We start from the raw sequence: 25,882 nt of genomic DNA, 5'->3' as shown, positions 1-25,882 counted from the left end.
GACACAAATCAGTACACTGTCATGAAGTCTGGTCATTACAGCATGTTCACCTTATTAACACTGATTTCCTGAGATGACAATATACAAATTATGACATACAGTGCGCAAACATTTGATATCCATTACACAAAAAGCTGGTATGTTTTGAAATTGTTATCATTAAATAAAGATGTGCCATCAGCTGGGACACTTGATTACTCTGCATCCAAATCTGAAAACTAGAAAACTGGTGTTTAACACACAGAATCAAAGAACTAAACATGTAAATCGTGTTATATATGAATTCCACAAACAGAATGACAAATGAATCAAATTCAGAAAATGATACAGAATCACATACAAATGATCCACTGTCACTCCTCAGCAGGCAAACTGTGTGAAACAGCCAAAAGTCATCTTGTTGGGCAGTGATTATCAACCACAGCCTCTTAAAATGGTGTAGAATACGAGTTGGCTTCTTAATGGACTTCAAGTGAACTCATAGCAGGGATGGTTATGAGCATTTTACACATTGTGAGTGAACGGAAAAGGGGCACCAAAGAGGTAGAAAGTGTCCTTAAGGAATAATGTATCTTTGGCCAAAAAATAAATAAATCCTCTTTGCTTTTACTACCTTTACCCCAGTACATGTGTGTGTCTTAGCTCCCAATCAATTCTTGTCTGTGATAACCAAGACACTTCATTAAAAGTCACGGTTTATGAAGAAATTCACTCCAACACGACTGCAGTGATAATACACATGCTGTACATATGAAAACAATAGCTATCATCTAGATATACCTGCAGGTAAATGCTTCTGATAGCCATAATATTGTGTTTAAGTGGCATTCACGAGAAAAAAAAAAAAAAAAAAAAAAAATATATATATATATATATATATATATATATATATATATATATATATATATATATATATATATATATATATATATAATGTGGTTTAACTGCATTCCATCTTATGTAAAAAAATAAAATAAAAAAGTGATAAAGAGATGGATAAAGAGATCATCAACCCTGTCTCCTGGTCCTGAAGGACTTGTTGACCCAACCACAGTTCACACTGAAGCTATTCTGATCACTCGTTGGACCCTGATTGAGGGGAGTGTTCTTGTGCTGCTGCTGGCTGGTTGGTTTCCTCTCTCGCTGTCTTCAAAGAGCCCTTGCTGATGGCCAGGAGGTCTCGCAGCTCCTTGTTCTCAATCTGAACAAGACAGAGTAACCATATATTTAAGGAAAAAATATTCAGTTGTAAATATTCAGAGTTAAGTGGTCAGTTCATCCAAAATACATATCACATATTTTCTCACTTAGTTCTAGTGGTATCTAGCCATGCAGATACGTTTGGTTTAATTAGTCCAGGTTAAGATATCAGTCTCTGGGATTTCTGACTCCACCCAAATACAGTTGAGGTGAATGGAATTACATTTGTGGCGCTTACAGCATTGAAAACTTACAAAAATTAGAAATTTAAAAAATCCAACAGTTGCACCTACTTCCAGAAACAGTGTTACTGTTATTCTGGATAGACTAGAGATGTTTTTGCGGTGAACAGTTATCACTGGAACTATTTCTTACCGAAAAAAATAGTACCTGTAATTGTAATTTTTCAATGCTGTGAGTCACACAAAGGTAATTCCATTCACTATGATTGCTTTGGATGGCAGTAGATATCTCAGGGATGGATATCACAAAACCTGGGCAAATAAAACCAAAACTGTCTGCATGACCAAATATCACTAGAGGTAACTAAAAAAAATTGTTGTTTTTTTTATAATTTAGGTGAACCAACGCTTGTGTAAAATGGACAGAAATTTGGCTACCTGATTCTATACATAACACAGAATTAGAAATTGAGACAAAAAATGAAAAAAAGATGTTTTTTTTTAAAAAAAAGGAACATATATGTGCATTATACCCAGATTACTGGGATTATTACATTATACCCACACCACTGTATATGTATTTTATGTACACATATTATTCAATTTATACATTTATATTCATGTAGGTGATACATGCAAAAAATATGGCTTCAATCAGAAAAACATCTACAGTTGTTCCCAATTCTACTGAAGCACTGTGCTCACCTCTAGTTGAGCGAGCCTCTCTCGTACAGAGCAGTAGTGCTGATCATCCACCTGCACTGCTCTTCTCATCACCTGGCCCATCTCGCATATCCGCTCCACCTGGCTCTGCACTTCCTGGAGTAGAGTCAGAAAACCAAAATCAATGCATTTTTAAAGCTAGGGTAACGGTGGAGAAACTAGCAAGAGACAGTTGGGATTTTGAAAGTATCCAACTGAAAAAATCCCACCCCCTCCCTTCAGGCCTCCCTGCAAAGCCACTCCCTGAAAACACATTTTCATGCGCAATGAGTGCACGGGCAGAGAGCGAGCAGGTAGGCAGGCAGGCAAGCAGCCAATCACTTCATTTGGGCCATTAAAATGATTGGATGGATTATTTCTTTTTTTAATTTCCAGAGCATTTGATTCATTGATTGCTGTCGGGATGTAAAGAGAATTTCAACAAATATAACAAAAAATGCTTCTGATACACATGACCTACCCTAGCTTTAACTGTACAACCATTCATTTGTAATCCTAACCTACAAATGACCGGGAATTTTAAAATGTGAAGACAGCCAGTGTACTTTTGCGTGGTCCTCGTGAAGGCTGAGCACAGGTTTGGTGTCAAGCTCCTTCTTCGCCATCATCAGCTGGAGCATCTGCTTGCGGTATCGACCCATGATCAACTCTAGCGCGTACTGGTGTTCTTCAAGAGACAACCACAGTTCTGCAGATACAGTCATGAAAAGGGTTAGCTAATATATAAAACACCAGCCATACAATCAACAGAATAGAGTGTTTTTTTACCTTTATTCTCCCGCTGTAGTTCCTTGATTTGAGTGTTTTCCTGAGTCAGAAGGACATGAGGCTTGTATTTGGTTAGCTCCTGAATCTCTGAAGTGTCTTCTATGTGCTGGGAGGAGAGAGCAGTAAAGGGCAGTGGAAAGAAATTATACGGAATAGAAAGACTTGTTGCTCTGTTTTAATATTGAATTAACCATGATATGGGGGAATATATTATCTTCAAATGCAGGCATTACCAGCTATTACAAACTGAAAGTGCATAATAATATGCATTTAACACCGTACTTCAAAAATTTCCATTTTAAAGATACAAAATGATGTTATTGTGAGAAGTATTTACTTACTAAAATCTCGGCATCAAAATGTAAATTACAAAAAATATTGATCTGCTCCATAGGAATATTTCCATGACATTCAGAACATCTAATTGTTCTAAGTTGCTTTTCCACTGATGGGAGGTTGAACTGGTTGGCCAACAACTTAGTCGTTGTGATTGTTAAAGCAAATAAACACATAAACAATCAAAATATAACAACAAAAAACAACAGGTAGTCTCAGGAAGAGAGTGGTGTCACACAAGATGTAAAATGAAACCTCTAACGATGAATGTCACGCCAAACTCCATTCAACATTAATGGAATTTAATATCGTTGTGGTTATCTCAAACATTCACATCTACAAAACATCTGAACGAATCAAAACGCAAGGATCTAAACTGGGCACAGATGTGACCCATCAAGCACCACTTAATTTCATCATAATCTCAGCTTTTAGTATTGGTTTACATGTTTCCCCTGTGTTTTGATGCGAGAAGATTGTGGGATCATCGCAAGAAACATTTGTGAAATTTTGGGGCAGTAAACTCTTCTTGCCTTACATTTATGCTGAAGTGATGGATACGTTTGAGCTCAACTAAGTCCTGTTGTACCAGCCTTGTGTGTATGCCATTGAACAGTGCAGCTTTACATAGCCATGTACTTGAATGAAATCTTGTCCTTACCTTGTCTGGAAGGGCATTTCCCACCTCTCTCATGCTATGCACTCTCTGGCTGAGGGCCCCGGATTGCTCTATCAGTCCCTCGGCGGCCGTGTCGTGCTCTTTCAACCTCTCTAGAAGGGTCCGGGCATCGCCCAACACTTTTTCTAAAGTGCAGGCCATTTGGAAAATGACAACTCCTGTATGTAACGTAAACAAGCTAACCTAACTTCGCACCACCAGCGAGGTGAAAAAACCTCGCAGTGTTAGCTAACGTCGGCTATCTAGCCTTAGTTAGCCGAGGCAGCTACGATGCCTTTATAGTAACGTGTGCAAACGATTGCAGGCCTTCGGAAATATTTGTCGGTACACAGAATAAGCACAGCACATACAAAAAAAAAAAAAGACCACTCTGTTTTGTTTGTTGTCAAGTCTGCCGTTTGCGTGTAAGACGAAATGACAACGTCACTTCCGTATCTTCGTCTTCTTTGTATATGTTTATATCACGAGTCAAACCAAAATCGAGGTTGATGTCGCCATCTACTGGAGAGTTTAGATTTCATGGGAGTTTGACAGTAGCAACTGTGAGAGACCAATTAACTTGAAATGTTTTTCCAGAATAAAATGCCACGCTTTAACAAAGAGCTCATCATTGTCTATACTTATTGTATCAACACGTTCTCTATACCACGGAGAAGTGTCACGGAACAGAGGGTGTTTTTAGAAAAAAAAAAACAACTTTACAACTTTTCTAATGTTGTTTGGAGATTCATTCCATTTACTTCAGTTTATCAGATATAGAACTGAAGATACACCATGTTAAGTCACCGTGGATGTGTAATTTTCATTATGTCATAATGAATTTTGTAACGTTTAAACCCGCATTCCTACCTATATGGCCATGTGGATGCTTTACCTTGCATCTCACAGCAACGTATATAGCAGAATATGGTAACAATAAAGCAATGCATATAGACTGTATTGTTTATTTATATAGTTCCTCTGTTTAAAAATTAAGCAATTGTGGGATTTCAAGTAAAATATATTCTGAGAGTTCAACACATTTTATAATACATTGATGAACACATTTCATCAGCCATATCTAATCAGCATATTTAAGAGCTTTACGTATCATCAGCATTTCAAGTCTCCATTAAATCATTAATATCAAAATAGTGAATAATTGAAGTGAGAAGCCTTGCGGCCTCAAATGACATTTCCCCTACAATCGATTCCTTCTTGAATACACCCCCAGGTTATGGTTGCAACGTGTGGCTTCAGAAACTCTACTGTAGGAAGAGAAAAGTCACTGTCAGGGGACTCATTATGGGATACGTGTTGAGTTCAGGTTCAGTTGTCTGGAACTAGTGAATGACATGCTCATGACTATATGTCCAGAACATAGGGTCTATGGTCCAGTAATATGTTTTTCGAGCTCAGATAGGAAGTTAGAGAAAATATTACCACCATTATCATACTACTGTATACCCAGTCTCCCATGGATTATTGTGAGACCACAATGGGGACTACTCATCAGCAGCTGCGCAGCACAGGCCACTCTTTTTTTTAGGCTCTTTGGTTGGCCTCACGTTGTCAAATATCGCGGTAGCAGCATCCCTAATCACTACGTAATGTGCCGTGCTGCTTCTAGCGGCGCTGGTGACAGTGCTGAAAGCTGTTGGGGTGAGTTTTTATTAAATTTCCTTTTTCATATAACAATTCAAACATTTGTTTGACGTGTGTCAGTGAGACATTTTCTCTTTTTTATCATGTGGGTCTTTAGAATCGAACGGATTATCCTGCGCATAGTCATACGCAGAGCTCGGGCCTGGGTGGGGGCAGCCGTGTTTTTCCTCACCATAAATCACCACACACAAGAACCATGCAGTTCAGCAGTATGCTAGCTAACGGTAGCTGCTATTAGCCGCTTAGCATTGTGAACGGCCTATCTGTATTGTTAACGGTACAAATAAACAACCCTGTATTTCTACGGGCCAGCAAAGTGTCGGCACTTGTGTGAAATTGCTGTGTTAAACATTAGTGACAGACGCAGTAACTGATTATAACTGAGCACGAGCCTCCGACCGCTTGTCGAAGCTTCTTTGTTGTTCCGTCCTCGTGCCGTTAGCTCCGATAACGTTATCTTTCTTTTATCTGTGTGTGAAGATAATGAACTCAGTTATAACTGACAATTTCTTTTGACCTTGATTCGTTGCAAGTGTACACAGCCCGGCTAATAACGAACGGTTACGGTTTAACGTTAGTCTTTACGTCGGCTGTCACTCTCATATCGACCATTGCAAACTCTGCTTTTGTTTGTTCAGTTAAAATCCTACCAAAATACCCGATATCTGAGGGAAGGTCGAGGTGCCAACGTCACCCAGTTCTACAAAATATTATTATATTAAAACAAAGTAATTACTCGTTTACCACATGGGTGCCGAAATTGTCGGGATAACCAATCGTTTAGGAACAAGCTTCATAAAAATTCTACCAAGATTATTTATTTTAAACAAAACCACAAAACATGAAAAAGGCATTTTGTTTGGATGGAGCTTGGTATGCTTGTCTCTGTTTACAAGAATAACACGGTTGAGCGCTTACTTTAACCGAACTTTCTGATCAGAACCATGCACCTGTGTTAACAATCAAATAACTAAAATGCCTGATGTGCTCACTATTTGCGCTAACTTGTGGCGTAACTAAATGACAGTGTCGCAGTGAATTATTTTCAATGTAAGAGTCGGAAACGGCCGGGGGTATTGGATGTTGACGACTTTAGCGACATGCTAATCTGTCTGGTTCTGTTTGTCCACACAAGGTCATTAAGATGATGAGATTTATACTTAACTGTTTACTGTGTGCGTTAATTTGACTAACAAGCAGTAACACGAAGAAAAGTAACACACCGTCGATTGTTAAGCTCGTATTTTAGAGTTTGACATGTGTTAGAAAGTAGCCGACTAGCCAAGATGTGGCGTTTTCAATAACGATGCATGCCGCAACGTGTTGGATCAGGCCATATTCGCAGTTCCAGCTGAGGATGGCGGATTGCTAGGAAGTCACATGGGCAGCCCTGTCAGGGCGGTTGTTGTTCGGGCCCAGACCCATAGTAGCACCGCCGTGTTAAAGCCTGCGAGACTAGAGGCTTTATCGCGGGTTTATTAGCCATTCTGTCGTAACAGGGGCAGTCTGGATGGTTCCTATTCTTTATATCACCGAGCAAAACTGCAGTTTAATACTCATTAGAAAGTCCTGCCAATCGGTGCTAGTGGTTTAGTGGGTGGACTAAAACACCAGCACTGTTTCTGCGTCACCAAAGCTGAAAAGGGGGGAGCTGAAAAAAACATCTCCTCTAAGGTTTTCATGAAGAGTCGTCTCTGTTCATTGCTCATAACCTTTAACCCACTTAACCAACCCATCTTGTGATGAGTGACTGCTTTGTTTGTACTGTCACTAGGCTATACAGTTTTAGTACCTGTGGGTCTAGTATTCATCCAAGCGTTGCATGTTAAAACAAAACACAAATGTGCTTGTTGGTAAATCTGGATTTGAAATTTGGATATGAATACCAAGGAGGCACCTTTTTTCTTTTTCTTTCTTTTTTTTAAATTTAAAAAAACCCAAACTATCTACTGCTAGGAATTCCATTTGAGCATTTTTACAACATTATATTTTAACCTTCCGGGAAGTACATGGGATGGGAGTCATTGCAACACAGTCACAGCAGAGTAGATATCATGTCTCCCCGGTTGGCTCACCCAGCTTGTTTTCAAAGCAGTGTATTTAGGTCAACAACACTCTGCTCTAACCTACTGATAGAGCAGTTTCTAACTGAATTTAGCAAAATTCAGACAAGGTACACACACAAATTTTGTTCATCTTGGTAGCAAGGTGGGTCCCACCTGCACATGTTCAAAACAATTGTGAGTTGAATGACAAAACAGAGGGCCCTGGTCAGAAATGGTGCCATAAATATCATGGCTTAATATCATGGCCTAAAGTGAAGGTATATTCAAGGACTTGTTGAGCCACAGCTCTTGCCTGCAAGTCAGCTGCCTGGCATTGTGGGCTGTATCCAGAGGCATCTGAGGAAAACCTATTTTTATACTTGTGAGTCTGGGGGCCAAGAATCTGGTGTTCTCAAAACTTCAAGCCAAGCTCAGGGTTGTTACTGTTTTTCATGCAACAGAAAATGTGAAATTTGACACTGTACCCTTGGGCCTTTTGCTTTTTGTGTTAACCCTAAAAAAATTATCTGTGATTTGTTGTTAATTATGAGGTGAAGTCAAAGTCATCAATTCTGCTCCGCTAACCAAATTTGCTTTTTCCCCCAACAGTATGAAGTGAAACGGAACTGAATTTTTGTACCATCCGCAACTGCTTCAAGTTCAGATCATAACAAAGAAACTGAAGATAAACCTTCCCAAAACAAGCAAAGTTGCAACACTGAAGACACGTGGAGAAAAAAAAGGATCACTTCAAGGGTTTAAAAACACAAGAAGTAACCAAATCCTGAAACGACCAAAAAAAGATGCACATCAGCCCAATTGAAACGCAGAAGAGAAGCAATCCTTTGCCCAAGCATATTCTGAGAAGACAATAACTGATCTGAAACCAGAAGTTTGTGCCTACTCAACAGCTTTGACAAAGCACACGTCCCAACGCTGCTCCTAGCCCTCCTCATCCTCACCACACCACTGACTCACCACCGGGGTGTGGAGTGGGCTGCTATCTGCTAGTTTCCCCCCCCATAGTCCCTCCCCCCTGTCTTTCCCTCCCTCTACTCCTCCCACTGTTTTCATTGTAATTTTTTCTAAGCAGTGTTATTGCACCTGCGTTGGCCTTTTTTTTTTTTTTTTTTTCTTTTTTTTTTTTTGTTGTTGCTAGATTTCTCCCCCTTTTTTTGCTTTATGCAACCATCTAGAACTTGTGCCAGAAACCTGTAACAAGTGTGTGTGTGTGTGTGTGTGTGTGTTCAACTGTGTGCGTGAAGAGATCTGCAGGAACTGCATAGTCATCGAGATTCTGAAAATTACAAGATTCAAGACGACTAATAAAAGGTGGGTCTCAGTTGTAGTCCCTTCATAACATAACATGAGAACTATCATGTTAACGATAACTGTACTTTTTAATTGTTTAGTCATTTATGATTTAATTTGTCATGTTTTGAATGATCCCCCCATCATGAGAATTTGTCCCTGTAAGGGGTTTAAGAATTCACCTAAAAAAATTTGATACCGCAAGTTGGGTGGAATTCAGAAATTAACTGGTAAATTCTGTTTGTACACATTACCCTGATATACAGATCTACAAACACAGATTGTGTAATACACTCAATTCTGATTCAGTTTGGTCAGCTGTACTGATTTGGGCAGCAATGCAGAGGTTGTTTTTCTTTTTAGCACTGAACAGAAATAACAGTGTGTTTGTCCTTGTTTGCTTAAACAACATCCAACTTTGACAAACATGTGCAACTATTTTTAAAATTGCTTTTATTGAAACTATCTGGATCTACTAACTCTAATTGACAAGGCCATATGCCTTGTCAGTTAGAGTTTAGGGTTAAAATTTTTTAAATGGCAGCATCTTCAGTGATTGTTTATTAGCAGCAGCTGATTTCACTGATTAGCACACCCTCAACCAGAGAAAGGGAAGTGTCAGTGAAAGCAGCTGCTGCAGTGCATGGTCAGAAATCAACCTTGTATATTCATTGCTCTTTGCACATGATTACACATTCCTAATGTGGAATGAGTTCGAAGTGATACTGAGTTGAAAGTTTGATTCTATTGTCAGTGACCTCTACATTGCTACTTCTAAACATAACTTAAAACTTCACACAAGCCAGCTGAACTGAACCACCACCACCACCTCCAAACAGAAACTGGCTATTCAATTTAGTTTGAGAATTACTTGATTGCCTTCCAACACCCAGCCCGCACCTTTTTTTTCTATTTTTTCGTTTTCAAGTCATACCTCCCCTGATTTTTGCCTCCCCCTCCCTGGGGGATAAAAGCCCACAGCTGTTTTCGTTTGTTTGTGACACTTGGCACACTGGCTGGCCTATCTACCTTACCCGTTATGTTTGTTCCTCTCTTCACCCTTGCAGACATCCAGCGGTGTATCATTTGGGTGGTTACATAAAAATAGTACTTAACAGTCAAGCAAAACATTTAAACAAGTAATCCAAGTTCAGCAAGTGCTCAAGCAAGTTTGGTCCGAGTTTATGGGAAAATATGGGCAGCCCCTGGAAAGGCTTTGTTGAGTTTACCTTGCCTGCGTCGCCACCCACCGCGTTTGTTAGCGCTGACCTGAGCAGCACCTCCCCTGTCGGACTCAGCCTGTCGCCATATGGCCGATCCGTAAGTTCCACCTTCCCACCTCTTTTCTACGTGCCCCACCCCATCGAACACCCATCCACCCACCTTGCCCTGCATCTTTCTGCTGTGAATGGCCTAACCTCTTTCATCCTTTTAGGGCTCCCGAGACTAGCCTCTACTAAGTTATAGTGTTGCAGGGTGAGGGGTGTTCTGCCGATTAGACTGTAGAAATTTGGCGATTTTCACAAGTCCTAAGAGCATTTTTTTTTTTTTTTTCCTCCTCATTTTTACTTTGCGTCACAATGCAATTAAACCTTAATTGGGCCGTGACGCGGACAAATCGTGTTGTGCTGTTAATGCTGATACATAACGTCACTGAAATCAAGGCAACACAAATACAAACTAAACTATATACCAGTTGGTTCCTAGAAAAACTGATTGTTAAGAGTAGCTCATTGTGGTATTACACTACAGGGCCTAACAGAAGAGGCTGCTCTGGGACCCCCTCATAACCCATAACCCATCACCAACTCTCTGTCCACTGTAGATGCACCGCTATTTTACCTGTCATTTGCATTTTCCGATTCTCCATCTTCAGTAGTTTATTTTACTCGACCCTGAGTAACATATACAACACTGCACTTAAACCACTTCACCCTAACTGGCTGCGCAAAGAAGCTGGTTGATGTTTTCAGTTCTTTTAATCTGCCTTCTTTGTAGAGCCATTCCTGTTTAAATACATTAGTGTTTTCAACCATTTATTAGTGCTTTTCATTAATGGTGTAATGTGAGATTGTCATGTTAGCAGATCCATTGTTGGCCTTAGGGTTTTCTGCTTAGTATTTTGGTGTCAGGATTTCCCACAGGGTTTGAGTATTGGTGATGGTTGTGATGAGCTAAAATATATTTAGCATTGGAGAAGTATTTGTACACAAGAACATGTAGTATATTGCTGTGATGATGTGAAATGTATATATGTTGGGCCTCCAAAAAATTGGTGCATAGGAAAACACAGGGTGTCGTATGAAATATCGACAGATTAGCCAGGTCAAGTAGACAAAGTATTTTATACCCAATTGCTGGATGATAACTGGTTTTGCGTAATAACTAAACAACTTGTGATATCTGGATAATAGTAATTTAAAAAAAAAAAAAAAGTTAAATGCTATGATTATGCTCCTTTTCAAGGCTGTTGACTCCTCCCAACAGCATATCCAAGTCCTATCACCAGTGTCAGAAATGGAAAGAGGCTCCTCTGAACCCCCAGTGGCTCGCAACACTGGCTCTGCCCCATCTACCTCTACTGGTCCCATGCCTATCCCCCGCTCCTCTTCCGTCTCTTGCCATCCCCACCCAGGAAGTAAAAAACACAAGCGGACTCCCTTGTATCAGAGATCAGTAAGAGGGCATGTACGGTGGTGCTCATACTGACTTAACAGCCCTTTGAGCTGCTGTTGTGTCATGTGACTTTTGCTAACAGCATGGTTTGTAGTTGCGTGAAAAACTAGTTCAACCAGGGTGTAGTGGCAGATTTTGATAAGTGAGTTTTTGATATTCCAGTAGAATCACTGGTTGGTTGGTAGGTAGAGGGAAGTGAACTGTTTTTGGACATTTGTCTGTCTAACCAAAATTGCATGACATTTCTGCAAAGTCTTGTTAGCGTTCAGGTGATTTGAGAAATTGATTAAAATCATGTGACAAGTTGAGTGCATGACACTTGTAAACAAACCAGGAAGTGCCACACAGTGGTGGTGGTGTTGTTGTTGTGTTTATTCATTTATCTATTATTTCCAGTCAGTGGTATAAATTATCCTGAAATTCTATCAAGGCATTATCTGTGTTCTCCTCTGTTGTTGATCAAATAGCCCCAGAAGACTCTGATGTAGCTTTACTTTTGCTTTTTTCCCCTCCCCACTTCCTCTGAAGTTTGATGTACCTGCATGTTTGAAGTTTTTTGTTTTTTAAGGTTGGCATCAGACACTGCATTAAACTGTGGCCTCCTTTTTTTTTTTGCTTTATGTTGATCCACTACTGGATGCATTTTAATACTTACTTCTCCTCTTCCCCAGATGAGTTTTGACCCAGGCATGCTCCATAACAATGGACACACTGCGTACGCCAACGGCACAGGGCCTGGCATTAGAGAGACTGGTGTGGTGGAGAAGCTCCTGACTTCCTACGGGTTCATCCAGTGCTCCGAACGTCAGGCTCGTCTCTTCTTCCACTGTTCCCAGTACAATGGCAACCTGCAGGAGCTTAAAATAGGAGGTGAGAGGCCTTGGACTTATCAATCATGAATACTTAACCTGTAAAACTTAACATGTTGAAAGGAAAAACACTTGAGCTGCATCACTGAAACTTAAGTTGTCCCTGTATCATTTGAAGTGTGTTAAGTGTTTGGTTTTCTCTTGGTTTTCTCTCCTCAGATGATGTAGAGTTTGAGGTATCCTCTGACAGGCGCACTGGCAAGCCCATAGCAGTGAAGCTGCTAAAGATAAAGCCAGAGGTGCTGCCAGAGGAGCGCATCTCGGGCCAGGTGGGGCCAGACCTGCACGCCTATCCCTTTACTGTGCTGCATGGTTATATTCATCCAGTTAAGGAACACCATTTTATTTTTGGTTCTGTCCTTGTTTGTCAACTTAACATTTGTATGGCCCTTTGTGTTTTTTGGGCAGGGGATGTTATTGTAAGCACACTGTAAAATATGATCCCCCTCTAATCCTGCATATAAATTGAACAACTTTTTCCATCAAGATTTACAATACAATTGAATTTTTCAGATTGGCTTGTGCATGTTTGCTGGAGGTGTTGAATGTCTATTGAACAAATATGGTCAAGTGATCAATGTAATTGCCCAGCGGGTATATTAATTTCTCTGTGAATGCTCACAACAACTAGTATAGCTCGTAGATTTGTTCAGTCTCACAAACAAAAACAAATCTTACATGTACCATTCTGGTACATGGTTGTAAAGAGTCAGTGAGCCTGACTACATCATTAAGTTGAGCTCAGCAGGGGAAGGTAGAGCTGTGCCATGGCAGACTTTTGTGCTTGGCTTATTGGTGATGTACAATCCATAACATGCAAGTGATGCCGCTTGTCTTGTAATGCATACACATAATAACTCTAAGTCTACATGCAGAGCACAGTGTGACTCTACAACGCCGCACACAAATACTAATTAATTCTCTCACTAACTTGTTCAGTCAGGTTATCAACATGCTAGAGGCCGTTAGGAGGCCTGACAATGTGCAGATTTCGCACAGAAGCACAATCATGTACATGCAACTCTGCTAAGGTGTGGATTGTGCACCACATCTGTGACACTTGATATACTTGTTACTGTGACATTTGAAATTCAGTCATTTCATCCATCACATGTCCAGAAATATTTTAATTGGGCTATGTAATTACAATGAATATTAAACATACGATTGGCAAAGCAGTGTGTTAATAGCCTCCTCCTGCAATTTCCTCCTTTTTTCTGCAGGTTGTCTCTGCAATCCCAGTGCACTTGGATGGAAAGTCTGCACCTGGCCAGGTGCCCACTGGCAGTGTTTGTTATGAAAGAAATGGGGTAAGAGAAGTGACTTTTAATAAAAGTAGGGTTAATAGGTGTGTCTAAAACCCTATTAACAAAGTTTTGACACTGGTGTGACTTCCCACAGGAAGTGTTCTACCTTACCTACACTCCTGATGATGTGGAGGGCAATATCCACCTGGACACAGGTGACAAAGTCAGCTTTTACATGGAGACCAACAAGCAGTAAGTCTTTACACCATGTCAGTATTGTCTTAATTCCCAGCTTGCCCTTGAATTTTATAGTTATCACTCTTGTATTTCAGTACTGGTGCTGTCAGTGCTCGTAATATTCAACTTGTGAAGAAAAAGCAAATGAGGTGCCAGGGTGTGGTGTGTGCTACAAAGGTAAGGGCTCTATCCAAAACAGTTGAGAAAAGTAGCCATACACGTTCCCTGTCAACCCAGGATTTACCAACCTAACTACTAGCTTGTTTGCACAAGGGGTGGAATTTGTAACAAGCAGATCTGTTTTAGATATGTTAGGTAATGCTAGTATGTATCTGGTTCCATACATGATTTCCACCATACAGGTAAATATGATGCTATAGTGACTAAAATACTTTACAAATGTAACTCTTGAGTCAGGGCCTGGATCTCCAATTTTGAGTAGCAGGTTGATGTTATGTTGAACCACGTGTTGTCTTTCAGGAGGCCTTTGGATTCATTGAGAGGGCCGATGTGGTGAAGGAGATCTTCTTTCACTACAGTGAGTTTAAGGGTGATCTGGAGGCTCTACAGGCTGGAGATGATGTAGAGTTCACCATCAAAGACAGAAATGTAGGTCTTGTCAAGCTTTTCAACTTTACCATCCAGAAATACTCGACTAACTTTTAAATTTTGCATAGATCCACTTTTGACCAACTTTGATACCTGTAACTCTAATGACCTGCCTGAATGTGGATATAACATGGTTTATATATTATGTTCTTGTGGCCATAGGGTAAAGAAGTAGCCACAGATGTGAGGCTGCTCCCCCAAGGAACAGTCATCTTTGAGGATATCAGCATTGAGCAGTTCGAAGGCACTGTCGTCAAGGTCATTCCTAAGGTTCCCACCAAAAACCAGGCAAGTAGATTACAAGTCTGCCAAGTTAAATTCTTTTGTATTTGAAGAGGCTTTGGCTGTAAAAGCAAGCATGGAATCGTTATCCACCTACCAAGAATACAACTCTTTCCTTCCTACTTCCACAGAATGACCCTCTCCCAGGTCGAATCAGTGCCCGAATTGGTTTCACTGACAAGGAACTGCCGTTTGGCGAGAAGGACACAAAATCCAAGGTGACCCTTTTGGAGGGAGACCACATACAGTTCAACATCTCCACCGACCGCAGAGACAAGCTGGAGAGGGCTACAAACATTGACGTCCTCCCAGACACCTTCAACTTCACCAAGGAGGCCCGTGAGATGGTGAGTATTGCTAAAGAAAAAATCAATATGATTTTCCTGAAGTGGTCAATTTATATTATGTACTGTAGAGTTGAAAGAAATGACAGATTGGAAGGGGCTTCCACATTCATTGAACTGAAGGGAATACCTATTCCTGTCACCCAATTATCTTCTAGGGGGTGATTGCAGCTATACGTGATGGCTTTGGTTTCATTAAGTGTGTGGATCGGGATGCCAGGATGTTCTTTCACTTCAGTGAAGTTCTAGAGGAGAGCCAACTGCACATCTCAGATGAAGTGGAGTTCACTGTTGTGCCTGTAGGTCCTGTTTATAAGCTTTTCACAAAAGTATGTATTCTGTATTATTTCTTAAGCAGGCACATTCTGATTATTATTTGTTAATGACTACTAACTAAAGTAAATGTCCTGTCATTGTCAGGATATGCTGTCAGCTCAGAGGAACCATGCAGTGCGTATCAAGAAGCTGCCCAAGGGCACAGTGTCCTTCCATACTCAGTCTGAGCAGCGCTTTGTGGGTGTGGTGGAGAAGGAAGTTGTGGCAACCCCCAACAAGAATGCCAGTCCCACCAAGGGCAAGGAGAAGGTACCATAGTGCACAATTATGACAAATATTATTGTACATGAAAATACCCCCACTACATCAAAAACAATAGCCTCCTAGTCCACCCCAATCCATATTATCTACCCCTTTTCCCCAATTTTTGTTTTAGTTCTAATTTTCCTCTTTGCTTTCTCCTCCAATGACTTCCTCCTGTTCATGCTCCTTGTTGATAGAAAAAAGACAAGGTAGGACTTAGACCTTCTGCATGAAGCCACATCAATAGTCTCTCAAATAAATTATAAAGATGCTCGTATTCTACGCAAATTGTACAAACATATACCAGTAGTCTATACATTTCACTAACATTTAGTCTAATAATTACTTGATTCCAAGACCTTGATGAACAATCTAAAAGTCAACAGTCGAGAAATAATGCAGTGCAAAGACTACTGTATTTACTAATGTGATGTAGACTATCCTTGCCGTCTAATGGGTGTATGTTTCTCTTATTTTTCAAGGGTAAAGTTGTAGAAAAGGTTAGTCTTTACAAAGGCATCTGGTCCAGTGATTGCCTCCTTTACTCTTTAGTTGACAGCATGGTATTTGATCACCAATTAACCCTTACCATGGACTCAAACTTTATATCACTCATTCAGTGAGTTGTAGGGCTGCACAATTGATGATGAAACAGTCGTCTCAATTACTGCTATGGTTTTTGGGAGCAGTCTGTCAAGTGTCTTCAGTAAAGTATATCATCATTCATTGTCACAACAGATTAAGAAGCATAAAATAGTCATCTTAATTCGTATACTTTTTTCCCCCTCATACTTTTATTTGTTTTTAATGCCCAACATGATGCCAGTAAATTGCATGATGTGATTGGTTCAGGCAATTACTGAGAGAATAAATTATGCAAGTATTGCAGAACTGTTCCCAATAGTTGAAACTACAATAGTGATGGGTAATTATGCAGCCCTGCACTGTAGTGTACCTCAGATGTCGCAGTAGACTAGGCTAATGCTAACCAACGAGGCTGCTACAGAATGATGCATTGCACTCACTGGTGCCTCTCATATGCTTGTGTAGGCTATCTGCACACCATCTTCTAATACACTGCATATTCTTAAATCATCTGAATCAATTGAGACATTGGTAGCTTACACCAGTTTTGTTGAGAAACAGGTGTAGCATTGATGAGCCAATCGGCCTTGGCTGGGGCCAGCTGGATCAAGCATTGGTCATGCTCATTATTGGAAAGATAATGTAGATTTGACTTGTTGCACTCTCTGTAGGAAGCTGAGGAAGGAGTGATTGCATATGAAGACTGCGGCGTGAAGCTCACTGTGCCATACCATGCCAAGGACCTGGAGGGAGGAAGTTACCCACAGGTCGGAGACAAGGTATCTACTGAGTGACACTGCACTCAGTACTTTTTTCTTGAGACTTAAATGAAGATGGTTCAAAGGGTTGACCAAATGTAAACTCCTCCTTTTAAAAGGACTTGGATATTGAAGTTATGACCTCAACTGTTGTACAGTGCTAAATAGCTGGGCAATATGAGGTCTGCTCCTATACAGACAAATGCTAATATATAACCCACCCTTTTGTCGCTGTTTGCAGTGGTGATTTAGTTAGTTGAAACTTGAAGTTGTTTAGTCTGTCTTGCCCCATGTGTGTGACACACGTTGGTCCTTTTTAGGTGGAGTTCTCCATCAACGAAGTGAAGCGAACTGGCCAGCAGAGCGCAGTCTCCATCAGGGTCCTCAACCGTAATGCCTCCAATGCCAAGAGACTGCATGGATTTGTTGCCACACTGAAGGACAACTTTGGCTTCATTGAGACAGCAAATCATGACCAGGAGATTTTCTTTCACTACAGGTAGAGGTTTAAGTTCTAAGATTCCTTTTGATTAGTTAGTTGCTGCGTTATATATTAATGGCATCCAAAGATCTGTTAATTGATACCCAAGTCTCAGTATATCTCTGTTTTCACTTCAGTGAAATGTGTGGTGACTTGGAGAACTTGGAGCTGGGCGACACAGTGGAGTACACTCTCTCTAAGGGAAAAGGAAACAAAGTCAGTGCTGAAAAGGTTACCAAAGTGGCTGCAGGTATGAGGGGTTTAATTCCGGCCATTTAATTTACATTATTCATATTTGTAGTGTTTGTAGACATGGTAATGTAGGTGGGAGTGCCAACAAATAAAATGTGTGTGAAATCCACTGTTTTTCACTTTTAGTGAATGGCATTGGTGAGGATGTTGGCACAACAGTGATGATGGGGAAAGTCATCCGTCCCTTGCGCAGTGTGGACCCCTCCCAGACAGAATACCAAGGGCTTATTGAAGTCACAGAAGAAGGTTGGTGTTAAGTTATGATGGGACTTTATTATTTCATTTTACATTATTTAAAGCATGCTGTTTTCTTAGGAAAATTAAGACGATATCACACCTCCTCCTTTCTTGGTTGTTTCAGGTGGAACTAAAGGCCAGAATTATCCCTTTGGAATCATGGGTATGGCAAACAAGGCAGATTGTCTGCAGAAAGGAGAACTTGTGAAGTTTCAGGTTTGCACAGTAACCCAAACTGGACAGAAGATGGCCTGTAATGTGGTCCCTCAGCGTAGAGCCATGGTGGAGTGTGTCAAAGACCAGGTAGTGATCAGTTATTCACATCACATGTATCAGAAACCTCAGTGTTGTTACCGTTACTACTGCACAGGTTATGCTGGAGTGAATGACCGCTCATTTTGAATCCTGAAGTTATTGTTTTGTTGCCCCCAGTTTGGCTTCATCACATATGAAGTTGGTGAGAGCAAGAAGCTGTTCTTCCATGTAAAAGAAGTGCAAGATGGCCTGGAGCTCCAGACCGGGGATGAGGTGGAGTTCTCAGTTGTGCTCAATCAACGCACAGGAAAATGTAGTGCCTGCAACGTACGCAGAGTCAGGTAAGGACTCCAGAGGACAATGAATGATGTAGAACCTGTTATACACTGTGGTTCAATTTTATAATTAGAATTTTGGCTAAACTTGTTGGGGATACACAATAACATTTTCAAGTGGTATAAGATAAAAAAATAATTGGTCGCTCATCTTGAATTCTCATTATGTATCTAATGTTACAGTGAGGGGCCTAAACCGGTGGTGACTCCACGTCCTGATCGTCTGGTGAACCGATTAAAGAGCATCACTCTTGACGACACCAGTGCTCCTCGCCTGGTCATTGTAAGACAGCCCCGTGGTCCTGACAATTCAAAGGTACAATGAAGCATGTCTATTGCCACATTTTGTCTGTACTATGAAAGTAGCTGCTGTTCTTCTACCTGATATGTAATTGTAATGAAATCATTGTTTCAAATACCAATTTAACTTTTTTTTTTAATATTAAATATTGTAAATACAAAGTTGTTAATGAGAGAAAATGTATATCAGCGCACATACTGGACCATTAGCTGGATTATGTTCTGTATACATTAGTGTTGACTGATTTTTACCAATTTCTTTTACACCTAATGTGCTACAAAAAACAATATTTCGCTTATGAGATTGGTGCTCTGTTATCTGGCAAACATTAGTGCTACTAGGTGTAGATTGGTTTTGAGGGGGAGAAAAAGTATGTTCAGCACTAATTAGAATCAAAGGTTTTTATTTTCCTACAGTTATGATTGAAATACTTTTTGCATTTTATTTAAGCTGCGACATTAATTACGTCCGTCCTCTCCTATACAGGGCTTCAATGTGGAGCGCAAGACTCGCCAGCCCGGTGTCATTGACTGAGCAATACAGAGCCTACCCTGTTTGGCGTTGGTGGGATGCTGTTCCAAGGGGCAACAGCAGGGGATAAGGGAATTTGATTTGACACATGCTTGTACACACACACTCATACACAAAACATACGCACACATACAGTAATCGGCATGTGTAACTTTTCTCATTCCACGGTTCCCTGCCTCCCATGTATGATCTACTTGATACAGAGTTCCACACTGCAGTGTACATGGGATCTCTTGAGTGTGTGCGTGTGTGACGTATCCTAGAAGTGATTATAGTGTGTAACGGAGGTATTTGTTTCTGAGGGTCTTGTCCCTCTACATCAGAGTGATAACTGTGTGACTGTCTATGTCCCTATCTTTTGAATCTGCTTTGTCTGGAATTCTGCACCTGTAGTCTGTCCAGTAGTTTGCCTGGGTGAATGAGTGTGACTGATAGCATGTCTCTGAGCATCTGCTCCATTTTTTTTTTTTCTCTCATATTTTTGCTCCTTTACCCATGGAAACTTAAAATGGTTTCATTGTCAGGTTTCCACTACTGTATGCTTTCCTACAAGACGCATAAAGCAAAGCAAAGTTCCCTCCATAAGGAGGATCATATTTCTCATTATGTGCGAGCTTAAACTGAGGATTCTTCTCTGCTCGGTTTTTTGAGCAGTTTTAAAATGCTTTATTGAAGAGCTGAAGTGAAAGCATGGTGGGTGTGTGTGGGTGGATGGTGTATGTGAATGTCAAAGTAGTTAATCTAATGGGTTTACTTTTACCAATCTGGAGCCTTTAGATACCTTTTTTGGTATTCACATGCTCCACTTAAGCAGTTTTCCCAGGTGCAGAATTCCTTGTGGCATCTATCTGCAGTTCTTTTATACTTTTTTTTTTTTCTCGCACGTATTTTTGCTTTTTTCCATTGAAACTCAATCTGCTAATATTGAATTAAGTAAGAATAAGGTGCCTAAAAACTACAAGCAAATGAAATAATAAAAAAAAAACAAAAAAAAAACAACAAAACAAAAAATTAGATGTATCCTCTGTTCCCAGCCAACCGCCAAAATATTCAGAACAATCTTAGGGTGGCTTTCTTTTCTAGTAGAAATAATACGGATATGCATCCCAAACCTGTGGGTTGAACTATACTGTATGTAATGTGTGCTTTTTTTTTTTTTTTTTTTTTTCCTTAGTGAAAGTTCAAACTTCAGATGTAACAAAACAAATTTAACTTAAAGGAGAAAGGTAAAGTATTAGAAATTCACTTTAAAAAAAAAAGCATTAAGAATCAGGATATTAATAATTGTGCTCTGGAGACATGGTGGGTGAGCTGTTGTGCCTCTGCACATTAAGTTACAGTCAAAATTAATTTCAACTTTGGAGATCACTGGGTTTCAGTTGAACCACGTACAGAGGTTCTCATGTACTTTTTGTTAATGGTCTTGAATGAAACAATTGAATTAAAATTTTATGAAAATCATGTTTTGTTAATTGCCTTTTTATTTCAGAGAATGGCTGCAAGTCTGAAGTTTGCTTTATTTAAGACTGGGGGGGAAAAAATATAAAGTAGCTGTGAAAACAATTCGATTATATAGACAAATGTTACACTCCAAAGGTAATTGGATAAATTTAAAAATGATCATTTGTCTTTTGCATTATTAAAGATCAGCCAAAAGCTGTTACCAAAAGACAAAGGTGCATATGCATAGTTGTGCTCTACAGAGAGAAGCATTAACAACTAGGGCTTCTTAGCAGATTAATTAACAGAATTTACTAATTCACCAGAGAAGCTCAGTCAAAGCTTTCGGTCCAGTTCCACCACTCTAAAATGAATACTGTGTGTGTGTGTGTGTGTGTGTGTGTGTGTATATTTGAGTTACAGAGAAGAGTAAAATGCATCATCCAATCCAGCATTTCTTTAGGGCTAATTATTTGCTTGGTCCTCAGAGACGGCACAGTCTTCAGTGTGACAAACACAATTCCGTCTAATCAGTACAATAAGTTCTTGTGCTTATGGACTTTACTAAAATTGAATGAATTTCAAATTCTGTACTACTTTCCCTCGCTTCCAGTAAGGGTATAGCATGTGCAATATATTCCATAATTTACCCCAATGCAAGGTCGCATGGGTTGGAAACTTGGAGCTCATTGGCAAGCAATCTTACCTTCAGATGTAATTTGATATTTAAATTTAAAATGTAGAGTTTGTGAATTAATGGTCTGTTAATTTAAAATGTGCAGGTTGTATTTTTTTTTTTTAAAGGCATAAACCATTTATTTATTTTTAATTTTCTTTTTATTTGAAGGAATGTTTGTTATAGAAACAATACCTGTTGTGAAGGGCATTCAATTTTGACTTCAGCTGATCCCCCTGCCCTTGTTCCCTTGCTGAGGACCACGGGGGCTCACTTCTGGTATGGAACTTTTTTTAATCTCTAGGGGGGGGCTCACTTCATTGAAGAAACCAAAAGAAGACTGTGCTGATGTGGAAATGGGTGCAACACAGTGCTTGTCGCTCTATCTCAAACACACATGAACAGTAAGTATTGGATACAAATACTCAATGTAAGTTAAACCAGGAGAATCACTGTCTTGCTTTTTGAGGAATTAAATTGTCACAACTGGTATACAATGTATTCATAATATTTATTGACTTTATGACATTGTTAATTTGATTCTAAACCTTGGTGCTACCCAGATATATAGTGAGCTCAGAGCGGTGAATCACCTTCTTTTTAGTCTGTGTTGGAGGGCTTTGAGCTTCAGACCAGCGTTTCCACCACTCCCTCAGCTCGGTGGGCCCTGTGGGCCGTCGCTCCTTTATCTGGTTGGGAGGAACTAGAGCATGAGGAGGGCTTAAGTCTTCTCTGGGCAGGAACTTCCTGTTAATATTTACATTCCCAACTGGATCCGATTGTTGCAGGTTTAAGTTTCTAGTTGAAACAGCTGAAATCTCAGTGGCAGCATTTGCACCAACTTTTGAAACCATCTCAGAATCCTCTTGAACGTTTTGAGTGGCAAAGAAATCAAGCCCCTGCATTTTGCGCTTGTACTCCTCCAGTTTGGCCTTGCACTCCACAGCCTTCACCCTCATTTCAAGGAATTGACATTGCAAGTCTTTCTCGTAACCTTCCTCTGTCTTTAATTCATTCTCCCAAAACTTGATCTGCTCCATCTCTTCTTCAACCATTCTCTGCTGGGCTTCCTGCTCAGCTTTTTTGGCCCTCTGTCTGTCCTCAAGCTCAAATATCTGTTTGTCTGTGCGTGCTATCTGGACCTGTATGTCTTGCAAACGACTGAGTTGACATATTATGGTTTCTCTTAAGCTATTTTTCTCATCTTCAGTTGTAGCACAGCCTGAACTGGACAGGTAATCAGATTTTGCCTCTTGAGTTTTTTTGGAGTGTTTGCTTTCTTTACCCTTTGTCTGACTTCCCATGCAGCAGGATGTTTGATGATCCAAGTCTGACTTTAAACTTTTCTGACCTCTGAATTTGCTCCTACTACTTTGACCTGAGTTTTCTTTCTCAACAGTGAGAGGAACATCCAAAGAGGTCCGATTCCTTTTATCTGTCCTCTTGCTGCTTTCCTTATCACAGGCAGTACTATAGACCTTGCCTTTACCCAGACTCTCCAGCCATTCCCAAGCCTCCTCCATGAGCGTCAGAGACTTTCTTTTAGGCGTTTTCAGTTCCTCTTTTTGCTGCTCAGCCTCTTGTCCTAAACAGGACAATGGCGGCAAGCTTTGACGATGCAAACTTAGTGAACCACTGCCCCGCCGCATCCTGGTGCCTGCGTCTTTTCTTCTCAGTGGCGGGCAGGGTTGGTATCTGCCAACTTTCGTCCTGCTCATTTCATCCCAGACTGAGGGTCCGTTGTGGAGCAGTGTGAGTTGGACCTCCCTGGCCTGTTCACTGTACTTCTTAAGAGTCTCCAGAAGGCATTCATTAGGCGCCATGCACCGCTCAAAGTCTTTAAATTTCTCCTGTAACGTGTAGCGTCCTGGTTGACCTGAAGAGAAAGATGACTGTTTGTCAACGTGTCAGAACATAAATCTTATTACTATGTAGAGCCACAGACATACATACCCAGGGCTTGAGCCAACGCTATGACCACTTCTTGGCATGTTGTTGCCTCTGTAATGCCACAGACCACGCGTGGGATACCGTCCACCAACACCTTTACTTCCATTGTACCCAGTCTGATTTGAAAAGAACATTAAAGTTTAGTCAAGGTACAGCACATTGTGCAGGGCACTTGTTCTCGGTTAGGGGAAGTGGTGGAGATAGCTTTATGACCCCCATTAACATTCACTGTAATCTGTCTGCCCATCATGTGTTTCTATGACTTATCATATGTTCACTAATCTACTGTATATAATTTTTGTACATAACATTTGTTTTTGAGTAGCATAAAGGGAACTACAATCAAAATCTCGTTATACAACCCTTCAAACCCTTGTAAAATTATCAAAAAATCTATCTTGTCAAGTTTGTGGGCAGTTTAAAACATTTTTGTAGGATGTTTACAGTGACAGTCCCCGTAATGCTAAAAATGCAGAAAACAAGCTTTTATTTATGGCTTTAAAAGAAATATCCATGACACAATATTTGAAGGGACCTACCTTTTTGTCTTGTCCGTAGTGCAGCTGCTCTGACCTCTCTGCTCTGGGGGAACGTGCTGGTTGGGAGGAACGCTTGAGCAATTAAGACCAATTAAAATTCCTGAAGGCATCTACCACTAGAGGACAGTTTATGATCCCGCCCAATTTGCATAGTTTCCATTTTGCCTGAAAAAACACAGCACATTTTAATTTCTCTAGGTTTATATGAAATTGTACGACAAAAAAAAAAAAATAGAGTAACAGACATTTTGTCAGTCACTGTCAGTACCATAGACTGTATCAGTACTGAGATGGTAAGAAGTACATAGCTATAAAGGGTCTGAGTTATCAATCAGTGCTTAAAGAGACTTTGAAGTTGGAATGAAGAGGCCTTTGTATATGTGTATTCCCATTGCTCAAAACAAAATTATTAGTGCAGCTTTTTCTATTCTCAACAGCCGACTTTTGCTGAACAGCAACCACTGTGGACACAAGTAGCAATTACAGATAATGGTAAATCAGAATCAGAAATACTTTATTGATCCCCGAAGGGAAACTCTTTGTTACAGCAGCTCGCCTTTATGTCAGTGCACACAGGAAAAAGTACTAGCAAAAAATATACTACACTATAAACAGGTCAGAAAATAAATTAAGTACCAGGTGGGTATAAGTATAAAACAAAATAAGTACCAAGTGGGTTTACCGGTTAATGATGATGATAATACGGTATAATAATACAATGTAATAATATAAGTAATAAGTAGTAGTGCATGTACTGTCGAGTTGAGTGTAGCCTATTAAGATTATTTTGAGACGGTGGATATTGCACAGCAGTAATGGAGGTGTGAATATCAATAAATTGGAAAACTAAATATTATTCTGTGTAATATTAGAGTATTACACAGAATATTGCACAATTATTTCAAGTATGGCAGAGATGTAATGATCAATGTCCAGTTTAGTGACTTAGGGTCATACACACTAACACTTAGAGGGAGGAGTTAAAGAGTTTGATGGCCACAGGCAGGAATGACTTCCTGCGGCGCTCTTCTGTGCTTTTTGGGTGGATGAGTCTTCCGCTGAAATACAATATAGTGTGATGGTGTGTGAAGCAAATTTTCAGTGTCATTTTATTCTGCAAATTTGACCACTGGAGTTTTTTTCTGTGTTTCACCCCAAACAGCCTATTTACCAACTACAGATATTAGGTGTAGCTATTCAGCAACCTACGCATCGACTGTGTGTGTGTATGTGGAATGGGTCTTTGCTCTTTTTGTGTGATAGCTCAGCCTCCGACTGACAAAACTTAGAAGGAACTCCACTTCTGTTTTGTTATTTTCCTTCAGACCCCTCTCCTTTTTGTACATTTATTGCACTGAAGTTGTACAGCTTTAGGATGACTGTAAATGTTTCGCTTTTCAACTCGTTTTCACGGTCGCACCAAGTCTAAATTTGCACTGCCCGGTGCAAATGTGCCTCCACTTGCATTTTTCCATTGACTTCTGCCTTGACAGCAGTACAAATAGTCATAATCAGCGAACCAACTCAATGATATCAGTTATACAGCAATATCTATCTAAAGTTCTAAAGTCTGCTAACTTTAGCCACTGTGAGCAGCCTCACGTGGTCATGGCAGACCTTGTGAGGCTGTAGCTGCAAAATCCCAGAGTGTACGGAATTGAGCAACTGTGTTTTTATTGCTGAATTCAGCTTTTCATTCAACAGAATTCATATTATATTTTTTCTTTTAATAGTTTATAAAGTCTCGTTTTAAATCTGCTTTTATTTCACCTTCAAGAGCTATTGAACACAGTTTTATTTGCTGTTAAAGG

At 40.1% G+C, this 25,882-nt stretch overlaps 3 protein-coding genes across 31 annotated transcripts; 1 reads left to right on the top strand and 2 right to left on the bottom strand.

The window, feature by feature from the left end:
- Positions 1-929: 929 nt before the first annotated feature.
- On the bottom strand, positions 930-4,317 carry sike1 (suppressor of IKBKE 1). Its single transcript, XM_044211206.1, has 5 exons — positions 3,871-4,317; positions 2,874-2,979; positions 2,651-2,793; positions 2,088-2,201; positions 930-1,201 (listed from the first exon to the last, which is right to left on the bottom strand). Exons 1-5 carry the CDS (start codon positions 4,027-4,029, stop codon positions 1,076-1,078), a joined length of 648 nt encoding a protein of 215 aa, XP_044067141.1. The 5' UTR covers positions 4,030-4,317; the 3' UTR covers positions 930-1,075.
- A 1,057-nt stretch (positions 4,318-5,374) lies between these two features.
- On the top strand, positions 5,375-20,927 carry csde1 (cold shock domain containing E1, RNA-binding). 29 transcript variants are annotated; one of them, XM_044211176.1, is made up of 24 exons: positions 5,375-5,529; positions 8,187-8,909; positions 9,956-10,208; positions 11,376-11,564; positions 12,236-12,434; positions 12,593-12,759; positions 13,657-13,743; positions 13,835-13,932; positions 14,013-14,094; positions 14,398-14,526; positions 14,689-14,814; positions 14,940-15,155; positions 15,311-15,481; positions 15,573-15,737; positions 15,929-15,940; positions 16,214-16,231; positions 16,988-17,095; positions 17,395-17,573; positions 17,693-17,805; positions 17,934-18,053; positions 18,169-18,347; positions 18,477-18,640; positions 18,818-18,950; positions 19,422-20,927. In XM_044211176.1, exons 3-24 carry the CDS (start codon positions 10,083-10,085, stop codon positions 19,467-19,469), a joined length of 2,829 nt encoding a protein of 942 aa, XP_044067111.1. In that variant the 5' UTR covers positions 5,375-5,529; positions 8,187-8,909; positions 9,956-10,082; the 3' UTR covers positions 19,470-20,927. The 29 variants fall into 29 exon arrangements, with proteins under 29 accessions (XP_044067111.1, XP_044067121.1, XP_044067122.1 ...); XM_044211186.1 differs by lacking the exon at positions 9,956-10,208; XM_044211187.1 differs by lacking the exon at positions 9,956-10,208 and having other exon boundaries at positions 11,355-11,564.
- On the bottom strand, positions 20,694-24,608 carry rassf11 (Ras association domain family member 11). Its single transcript, XM_044211204.1, has 3 exons — positions 24,072-24,608; positions 23,536-23,648; positions 20,694-23,458 (listed from the first exon to the last, which is right to left on the bottom strand). The coding sequence occupies exons 1-3, from the start codon at positions 24,179-24,181 to the stop codon at positions 22,125-22,127; spliced, it is 1,557 nt and encodes a 518-aa protein (XP_044067139.1). The 5' UTR covers positions 24,182-24,608; the 3' UTR covers positions 20,694-22,124.
- Positions 24,609-25,882: the final 1,274 nt, after the last annotated feature.

Source organism: Siniperca chuatsi, linkage group LG10, assembly GCF_020085105.1.
Source record: "Siniperca chuatsi isolate FFG_IHB_CAS linkage group LG10, ASM2008510v1, whole genome shotgun sequence".
NCBI lineage: Eukaryota > Metazoa > Chordata > Actinopteri > Centrarchiformes > Sinipercidae > Siniperca > Siniperca chuatsi.
The sequence above is the reverse complement of the archived record's forward strand: the minus strand, read 5'-3'. Positions and strand labels throughout refer to the sequence as shown.

Excerpts from the sequence above, each read along its gene's own strand:
- csde1 (XM_044211176.1), top strand. The coding sequence starts at position 10,083 with ATGGGCAGCCCCTGGAAAGGCTTTGTTGAGTTTACCTTGCCTGCGTCG. Across the intron at positions 14,527-14,688 it reads TCACCATCAAAGACAGAAAT|GGTAAAGAAGTAGCCACAGA; the intron begins GTAGGTCTTGTC and ends TTGTGGCCATAG. Across the intron at positions 17,806-17,933 it reads GGTTACCAAAGTGGCTGCAG|TGAATGGCATTGGTGAGGAT; the intron begins GTATGAGGGGTT and ends TTTCACTTTTAG.
- sike1 (XM_044211206.1), bottom strand. The coding sequence starts at position 4,029 with ATGGCCTGCACTTTAGAAAAAGTGTTGGGCGATGCCCGGACCCTTCTA. Across the intron at positions 2,794-2,873 it reads ACTACAGCGGGAGAATAAAG|AACTGTGGTTGTCTCTTGAA; the intron begins GTAAAAAAACAC and ends CTGTATCTGCAG. Across the intron at positions 1,202-2,087 it reads AGAGGCTCGCTCAACTAGAG|ATTGAGAACAAGGAGCTGCG; the intron begins GTGAGCACAGTG and ends TGTCTTGTTCAG.
- rassf11 (XM_044211204.1), bottom strand. The coding sequence starts at position 24,181 with ATGCCTTCAGGAATTTTAATTGGTCTTAATTGCTCAAGCGTTCCTCCC. Across the intron at positions 23,649-24,071 it reads ACTACGGACAAGACAAAAAG|ACTGGGTACAATGGAAGTAA; the intron begins GTAGGTCCCTTC and ends TTTTCAAATCAG. Across the intron at positions 23,459-23,535 it reads AGCGTTGGCTCAAGCCCTGG|GTCAACCAGGACGCTACACG; the intron begins GTATGTATGTCT and ends CTTTCTCTTCAG.